An 8,647-nucleotide genomic window follows, 5' to 3' on the forward strand; every position below is an offset into this window, starting at 1 on the left:
TAAAGAGGACAACTTAAATATATTCTAAAAATGTGCCTCTCGCGACTTTCTTTTCAAAAGTGTGCTGGGGATCTCTGTAAAAACACAAGGCAGGACTAGAGACCTAGATAATGCAATCCTGCTAAGCTCATCTTAATCTCCCTACAGAAGCTCATTTACACACAAAAAATCTTGGCAACTTTTCCCATTTAAAGAATTCAGTCTAAATCCTGCTGCTGACATTTGAAGCAGTCGGGCGCCTGGAGTTTCCCGGTGTTTGGAGTTCCAGGTTCAAATCTACCCTTTGCTTTAGATTGACCCACCCTGGGTGCATTGGGGCCGCATTTTCTCAGCTGGCCTCAATTCTGTGCAGGGTGTTATTTTGGGGGTGAACTAAAGGGAGGTCCCAGGCTGTGAACCCATGCAGGAAAGACAGAATGTCAGAAGAAGGGAGGGAGGGAAGAAAGGGGAAAGGAGGAAATGGGAGGGAGAAATGAAGGAAAGGAAAGGTAGGAAAAGGAAAGGAAAGGAAAGGAAAGGAAAGGAAAGGAAAGGAAAGGAAAGGAAAGGAAAGGAAAGGAAAGGAAGGGAAGGGAAGGAAGGGAAATGAAGGAAGGGAATGGAAAGGAAAGGAAAAGGAAAAGGAAAAGGAAATGAGAGGAGGAAATTGGAGGGAGGGAGGAAGGGAGGGAGGAAAGAATTCCACTGGTTGGGGAATGCCATTAGTTGAAGAAACACATCTAAAAAATGGACAAGTTTGAAAAACACCCATTTAATACAATGGGCAAACCTCGCCAAGTGTGGTTTATTTAATAAACTGTGGTTTATTAAACTGTGGATCCAAGTCAGAAGATGTCAGAACTGTTGTCCTCCCACTGTGTGCTAAGCTGCCACTTCTTGGAACCAGAGTTGGCTTTAGAGAAGCCCCAGGTGGCTGTCTCGGTGCTTTGGGGGGTAGCTCTTGAAAGCATGCAACGAGTTCCAATCACTTCTGGAACCTCCCCCTGGCCAGGGACCTTCCCAGGCTCTTGTCTCTGCCAAAAGGCATCTCTCATGCTCTCCTTGCAGGGAAGGCGAAGATCTACCAAGGCGTCCGAGTGAAGATGACGGTGAAGGAACTTCTGCAGCAGAGAAGAGCCAAACAGGCCCCAGTGGCAGAAGCTGTAAGCATCTCCTTTGAATCTCTTCTCAAGCTTAGCTATTAAAGGAGCCACTCTCAGTAGATCAACTGTGGGCTTCGGGTTGCATTTTCGGTGTCATCGTCAACATGAGCACAGATGATGTTACCTAGCTGGGTCATGAAATGTCTGCAAGAATATAACCAAGCTCAGAGAGTAACCAAGACCCCACAGTAATCCTCCTCCTCTTCCTCCCTGCAAACCCCAACTCCCTTCTAGCACTGATGATGTTCTCTAGTTGGGTCATAAAACATCTGTAAGGAAACCACCCAGCTCCCAACCAACCAAGGACCCCACTGTCTTCCTCTTCCTCCTCCTCCTCCTCCTCCTCCTCCTCCTCCTCCTCTTCCTCTTCCTCTTCCTCTTCCTCTTCCTCCTCCTTTCCACAAATCCCACTCCCTTCTAGCACTGATGATGTTACCCAGTTGGGTCATGAAACATCTACAAGAAAATAACCAAATTCAGAAAGCACCAAGGACTTTACATTCCTCCTATTCCTTTTTTCCCTCCTTCTCCTCCACTCTGCAACCCCCCTTCCCTTCTTACACGGATGATGCTATGTAGTTAGGTCATGAAACGTCTGCAAGGAAACCACCACCAAGGTCAGGGAGCAGCAAGGACCCCACAGCAACCCTGAGCCACAAAGGTTCTCTTTTATTAATAGGTTAGATGTTCTCCTACTAGGCATCCAATAAATTCTTTGGTTACTGTCAAAAAAAAAGTGTCATTTCCCTCCATCGTTTCTTCAGCTTTCAGCCAACAGAACCCTCAATGCTTCACAAAGCCCCCTCTTAACAAACTCCAGCTTTCCTTAGGGACCTCAAATGTTCTTCCTTGGCTTTCTTTCAATTCTCACCCAACTTGATGAACAAGAATTCGCTCCCGACCCTCCCTTAAAAGAGAGAACAGAACACTGGAGAAGTTCTCCGGGGTGGATCTGGCCAAGAAGAGGTTGCAGGTGGCCATTTCTTTCTCCTGCAACCTGCCACCTTCCCACGGCTTTCCGTGGATCTAGTTAAACCCCCGCCCCAGGGAAGATCTCAGGAGGACCTGCCTTCTGTTCCTCAGTGCTACTCTCATTGCCAATGGGGAGAGTAATCCAGCCCTTGCTCACAACTGCAGCACTTGTTCTCCTGCCAGATAATCCTCGGGTTACATTTCTTTTCTTTTGTTTTCCTTCTCACCTGGAGGAGCATTTCAAAAGGTCCTTTTGAAAACCAAGGGTTGTTTCAAATCTTCCGAAGCCAGCCAGCGTGGGTGTGAACCTTCCCTTCCTTTCCCGTCCTCTGGATTGGCCACCACGGTGGGTGGGTTGCCTCGGGAAGGAAGGTGGGGATGGAATTCACCCTTTGGAGGGTTTGTCGTGGTTCTATCCTAACCCTTTGTGACTGAAGTGTGCCGCACGGATCCCAGCCCACTTGGTAAACCGAACCTCCCAGGATTCCTGGTTAAGTGCAATGTGCAACGTTTGGCTGCCAAACGTAGAAAAGGAAAAAAAAAAAAACAGCCGGTGTGAAAGGCAGGGCAAAGCTGGAGGAGAGAATAAACTAGCGAAAAGTCACCAGGGCATCAAAATCCTTGGAGGGCCATAGCCTTCATTGTAACAAACCAGTTTGTTCCTGTTCCTTGTTCCAGGAAAAATAAATTATTCCTGTTCTCCCACGAAAAACACATCAGAGAGGAGTAAAGAGATATCTACTCCAATGTTTCTCGGTGTGGGCAACTTTAAGACATGTGGACTTCAACTCCCAGAATTCCCAAAATGGCTGCCTGGGGAATTCTGGGAGTTGAAGTCTATGGTCCTTAAAGGGGCCATGTTTGAAAAACTCTAGTGCAATCTCTGGCCAGGACAAAAATTCTGTTTCCTCCAGTATCTTCCCCAGCTGCTCAGCATCTTGGCGGGTGTTTCCTTCGGCGCATCTCCTTTGACCTTAGACTTCAACTTTGGCAGGACAGGAGCTGAAAAGCAAAAGCAGAACATTCTGGTGAGGTGGCCCTGCAACCATTTCAAGAGAAATTTCTACAGGTGCAACAGAAACATTTTACTCCCGTTTTTGAGAATGACGGTACCCCACCCCCCCCCGGGTTTCCTGAGCACAAGGCTCTTTTATTTGATTCCAATCTTTCTGGAGTTTATAACCTCACATTGCATCTCACATAAAAGAAGCTACTAACAAAATGAGCAAGCAGAAGAGGATGGTCAGTTCTAAGGACTCCACCTGCTAGTAAGAAATCTTGCCCTGATGTGATTCACTTATACATTAGTGTTTTTCTCCTCTTTTCCTTCCCTGTCCTGTCCTTTCCCTTCCCTTCTTCTCTATTTCCTTTCCTCCTTTTCTCCATCCTTCCTTTCCTTTCCTTCTTCTTTCCTTTCCTTTTCCTTTCCTTCCCTTCTTCTCTATTTCCTTTCCTCCTTTTCTCCATCCTTCCTTTCCTTTCCTTCTTCTTTCCTTTTCCTTTCCTTCCCTTCTTCTCTATTTCCTTTCCTCCTTTTCTCCATCCTTCCTTTCCTTTCCTTCTTCTTTCCTTTCCTTTTCCTTTCCTTCCGTTCTTCTCTATTTCCTTTTCTTCTTCCTCCCTTCCTTCCTTCCTTCTTTTCATTTCCCTTCCCTTCCTTCCCTCCCTCCCTCCCTCCCTCCCTCCCTCCCTCCCTCCCTCCCTCCCTTCCTTCCTTCCTTCCTTCCTTCCTTCCTTCCTTCCTTCCTGTTTTTCACAAACTGCCCACTCAGGATGCAGATTTTTTTTTTTACACAGTGGACAATCCATTACATTTAAAGGTTGCTGAGCCTTGGGACATCAGGCACCCCTAAATTATATTTAGCCAAGGAATAACATGGAGGAAGAGTCCCCAGATTAAATACACCCGAGGAAGGAGTTACTCTCCTTCATTGCCTTGCAGCATCTCAACATTTTCTCCATTTGGGAGAGAAATCCTGGGCTTACCTGTGCCATGTAAGGAAGGGGATCAGGGCAGCGAATCCTTCTCTGTCTCATTATTGGAGAGAAACATTGCTTGGCTCCTTTTTATTCTCAGGTTTTTGGAGAATGCAGTAGAAACGTCCAGGCTGGTGAAGCTTTTTCGCCTCTCTGCACAGGTTGGTACAAAACAGCTCCCCTCTTCTCCTCTCCCCAGCACCCCCCACCCACCCCCCAAAAAGCACACACAAACACTCCATCCGAGCTTTCTATGCCTATTCCTATCCGTTTTCTTCTTGAATCTCGACTTACGGCTGGGCATGGGCATTGAATTGTGAAAATGGCCAATCCGCATCGGGCAGGAGCTTGCTAAATGCAGATGAGCATCCAGGCTGGGTGGAGAAGGTTGGTGGGAGCTCACCAACTTAAAAGAGAGAGAGAGAGAGAGAGAGAGAGAGAGAGAGAGAGAGAGAGAGAGAGAGAGAGAGAGAGAGATTCCAGATGGGTTTGTTCTCTCTGGAGTGGATTTAAAGCCACCCGCCGCATTCATTCCTTTTCCTCTTCTTGGGGTGGGTTTGTTTGCAACCAGTCATGCTCACTTTTGTTTTTCCCTCCTGCAGCTGTTCTTCTCTCTCTTTCATCCAGAAATCCCAACAAGAAATCCATCTTTTTATATCTCCTATCTGTTCCTTCCGGGCCAACAAAATGCTCCAGGGTGTAATGGGGTTTTAGATATGCAGGCATTTTTCTCCCGATTCTTGTGTGCTAGCAAAGGACGAGGAAACCGTGAGAAATTGAAATTGAGTGAAGAAGCAGAAAATCCAAAGAGCAGACGCTGAGCTCTTTAGAGGAATTCGGCAGAAGGGGGCTATCAGTTCTCTTAAGCAGAGAAAGATAGAAATAAGAAGAGGGGAAAAAATGTAGTTTCGGGCAGGAAATCCTCATTGGATTTGGGATTTTCGAGCTCTGCTTCTGTGCCTTTGGCATCCTGAAAAAAATATTTTGTCAGGCATACAGGTAGCTTGTCCTCAACTTACAACCATTTCCTTTAGTGACCGGCACTGAAAAACGTGACTTATGACCATTTTTTCACACCTATAACTGTTGCAACCTCCCCATAGCCACGAGATCCAAATCTGAATGCTTGGCAACTGACTCCTATTTATGACAGTTGTCGTGTCACCCAAGCCAAGTCAATAGAGGAAGCCAGATTCACTTAACAACCGGGTTGCTAACTTAACAAGTGCAATGATTCACATAGCAACCGTGGCAAGATATGGGGGCGAAGCTCACTGAACCAATGTCTCACTTAATAACAGAAATTTGGGGTGCCCATTTGTGGTGGTAAGTTAAGGACTGCCTGTAGTTTTAATGCACATTTTTTGCTAGGCCAAAGTTTTCCCGGATATTTGTTATTTGCCAGGCTAAAGTCTCTCTGCCAACATCTATTTCACAGCCAAGCTGAGTTCTCTCACCTTGTTTCCTTTTCTTAGTTCCTTACATCGATACGGCACCTGAATCTTGCTTATCTAGCTGTTTACAACAACCTTGGCAGTTCCAGAGCGGGACCTCCTGCGAGGAAATTCCCAATTATTTGGAGCAGCTGGTGGATTCTTGCCTTCAAGCTGAGCCACCTCTGGAGATGCCCTTGACCTTGGCACAGGACAACCTGCCCTGCTCACCTGAGAGCTTCCAGCCAGCCCTCACCTGCCTGGTACGTGAGTTTCTGTATCTACAGGTGGGGAGGAGGGAGGTTCCCAAATCTATATTGCCCGGTCCCTAGAAGAAAACACCTGCTTTGGGGCAAGGGAAGAGCTGCAGGGGGCTAAAAGTGTGAAACAATGAGGGGAAGAATTGGTGCAGTTGAGAGAATCAGCAGGCAATGACTTGGCCCATAGAAAGCAAAACCATCCATTTAAGGGTTTCTCTGTTTTATTTTCACAAACCTGTCCGCTTTTTGCAAACCTGAAGATGATGTACAATCTTGGAACTCGGATGGTGCTCTTTTGCCTTAGCTCAGGGGTGCCCAGCCTTGGCAACTTGAAGACCAATGGACTTCAGCTCCGTCCACAAGTTGCCAAGGTTGGTCACCCCTGCTTTAGCTGATCGGCACTACTTGGTGAACTCTTACTGGGGAGTTAAGCCCTCTTGGACCCGGCTTACTTCTGAACATCCTGTGAATTCAGAATGAAATTTGCACCCCGAAGAGTAGGCCCTTCATCCTTGTTTTCTTCTTTTAGGGTTCTGGATCCCCGGAGGCTGTTGACCCCTCCAGCTCCTTCGATTACAGCTATTCCCCATCTCAAATGCCTCCTTGCGCCCCGCTTGGCTACAGCTGCCCAACTCTGGATGGCAGGAGTTGCATGTATCCGTCCCTGGAGGAACGTACCTGCCAGCCGCACAACCACAGCCCACACACTTCCGGCCTATCGACCTGCTACTGCACCCCGTGTGGTTCCCAGCACTTGGACACATTTCGAGCCCCTGAATACTTTCCCTACGCCACCCTGGACTGCAAAGACTACGCCCCTTCGGTCTCAGTGGCAGACGACTTCTGGAAGGATAGGAGTTGGGATCTGTGCTACAGTTAGTCTAGCAACGGCCATTCCCTCCGATGAAGGCAGGAGTTCTGTGGACTCAGGTTCCTGTTTTGGGTTTTCTAAGCACTCCAAATGACACCTTTACTCAGGTCAACCAACACGGAGGAGGCAGGATGTGAGCTTTAAGGCAGAAGTGTCCATCCTTTGACACCTTTTGAAGACTTCTGGACTCCAACTCCCAGAATTCCCCTGCCAGCCATGGGAATTGAAGTCCACAAATCTTCTAGCTGCTAAAGGCTGAACACCCCTCCTTTAGAGGTTTCAGGAATTCAACAATGGGTTGAGTACAAAAAGAGGAAATCCTTCTCAAGGATGATTTGGGCTAAAACAATCTGTCTCCATTAAGATCTGTCACAAAATAATCCAAATTTTGCACCAAAAGAACAGTGGTGGGATTCAAAAAATTGTACTGCCGGTTCTGTGGGTGTGGCTTGGTGGGCATGGCAGGGGAAGGATACTGTAAAATCCCCCTTCCCTCCCCACCCCTGGGGGGAAGTTTACTGCAAAATCCCCATTCCCCTCCCCACTCCACTAACCTGCTTTCCAGCTCCGTTCTCCTATGCAGGGCAACCAAAGAAGACCCAGCCAATCAGCTGGGACTTGGGAGGTGGGGAATAGATGGAGGTGGGGCCAATCAGAGGTGGGATTTGCTGGTTCTCCAAACTACTCAAAATTTCCACTACCGGTTCTCCAGAACTGGTCAGAACCACCTGAATAGAACCTCTGCAAGAGAAGTGTATTTCTGCAACCCGCTTGGGTGTGTTTGCAAATTGCCTCTTATTTTGTATAATTTGTGAGGCTCTGCATTCCAAATCCCGAACTTCCAGTATCATCTTATTCGACAATTTTGTCCATTCTAGCATTTGCCATGCCATCAGCACGCCATGCCTCCAAGGGCTAAGAATGCACTTAAAAAAAACAATTAGTAAATCAATTAAGGTGATTTTATCCTCTAGGATTAACAGCTGCAAGATTTCAGAGTGTGAAACAACAAGGGGCTTAACATTTACCCACAAAAAGACATTTCCCTGGTGGACTATTTGTACGTTTAAAATTTGCCAGCCCAGAAAATGTCATTGCCTCCCCATTGAAGAATTCTGTGAGATCTGGAAGCTTGCATACCTCAACCAGCAAAATGCTTGATAAATGACTTGATCACTCTCATAAAAGTGATGTGTATATCTTTGCACTCTGATCAAATATGTATGTTTATTTTTCCAGCAAACTGATAAGTATATAGGTTGAATTCATCTTAGGGTTGTGTTTTTTCCTGTTGTGTTTCCTTAAGGAAGCAAACAAACTTTTAAACCACTTGCTGATGTTTCTTCTTCCAACCAATCAAGGTGTAATGTTTTAAGATTCCATTAAACGAAGGCCAAGTGGTCAGCAGGGCGGGAAAGACGTGTGTGTTTTCTCTGACCTGTTTTCCCTTTTTAAAAAAATGACTTTTCCTTCTTTCTGAGTTCCGTTTGTAACTTTATGATTTACTATGAATAAACTTCCCTATTGCTATTCAAACTTTCAATAAAAATTTGTTTTTTAAAAAAAGAAGGACTCTAAAATGGCACTTTGAAATAATAATAATAATAATAATAATAATAATAATGAGAAGGAGAAGGAGAAGGAGAAGGAGAAGGAGAAATAATCCTCAAAGTCATGGTGAAGGATCAACATGTTCTGACCCAGGCTTTGTTCAAATCAAGGAAACGTGTGTAAAGGCAAACCTTTTTTTAATGTGATGCTGGGAATTATTTGCATTCCCAGCCAAAACCCATTAAACACAATTGTCTGAGATAAGAGCACGCCTTTCAGGGTTGTAAAAGGCTGCCAAGAAACAGATGTCCCCTGAATTAGAAGATAAACTGACAGAAGTTCCAGCAAAGACAAACCAGAGTTCTCAGAGCTTCGATGTGGAATCAGAATCTAATGAACTTCTTTGCTTCCTGCAAAGAACACATCACCGAGGGCTGGCTT

General features: G+C 46.0%; 1 protein-coding gene and 1 long non-coding RNA gene across 2 annotated transcripts; one reads left to right on the forward strand and one right to left on the reverse strand.

Annotated features, from left to right (window-relative positions):
- Positions 1 to 631: 631 nt before the first annotated feature.
- Positions 632 to 4,529, reverse strand: LOC148125070 (uncharacterized). The gene is made up of 4 exons (XR_015744696.1): positions 4,101 to 4,529; positions 2,720 to 3,153; positions 2,342 to 2,473; positions 632 to 1,286 (listed from the first exon to the last, which is right to left on the reverse strand). It is a non-coding gene; the product is annotated as an uncharacterized LOC148125070 (long non-coding RNA).
- POU2AF3 (POU class 2 homeobox associating factor 3) lies at positions 1,053 to 8,191 on the forward strand. Its single transcript, XM_026708991.2, has 4 exons — positions 1,053 to 1,142; positions 4,192 to 4,252; positions 5,567 to 5,787; positions 6,314 to 8,191. Exons 1-4 carry the CDS (start codon positions 1,083 to 1,085, stop codon positions 6,662 to 6,664), a joined length of 693 nt encoding a protein of 230 aa, XP_026564776.2. The 5' UTR covers positions 1,053 to 1,082; the 3' UTR covers positions 6,665 to 8,191.
- Positions 8,192 to 8,647: the final 456 nt, after the last annotated feature.

Source organism: Pseudonaja textilis, chromosome 9 (assembly GCF_049901715.1).
Source record: "Pseudonaja textilis isolate UNSWEBS1 chromosome 9, rPseTex1.2, whole genome shotgun sequence".
Lineage (NCBI taxonomy): Eukaryota > Metazoa > Chordata > Lepidosauria > Squamata > Elapidae > Pseudonaja > Pseudonaja textilis.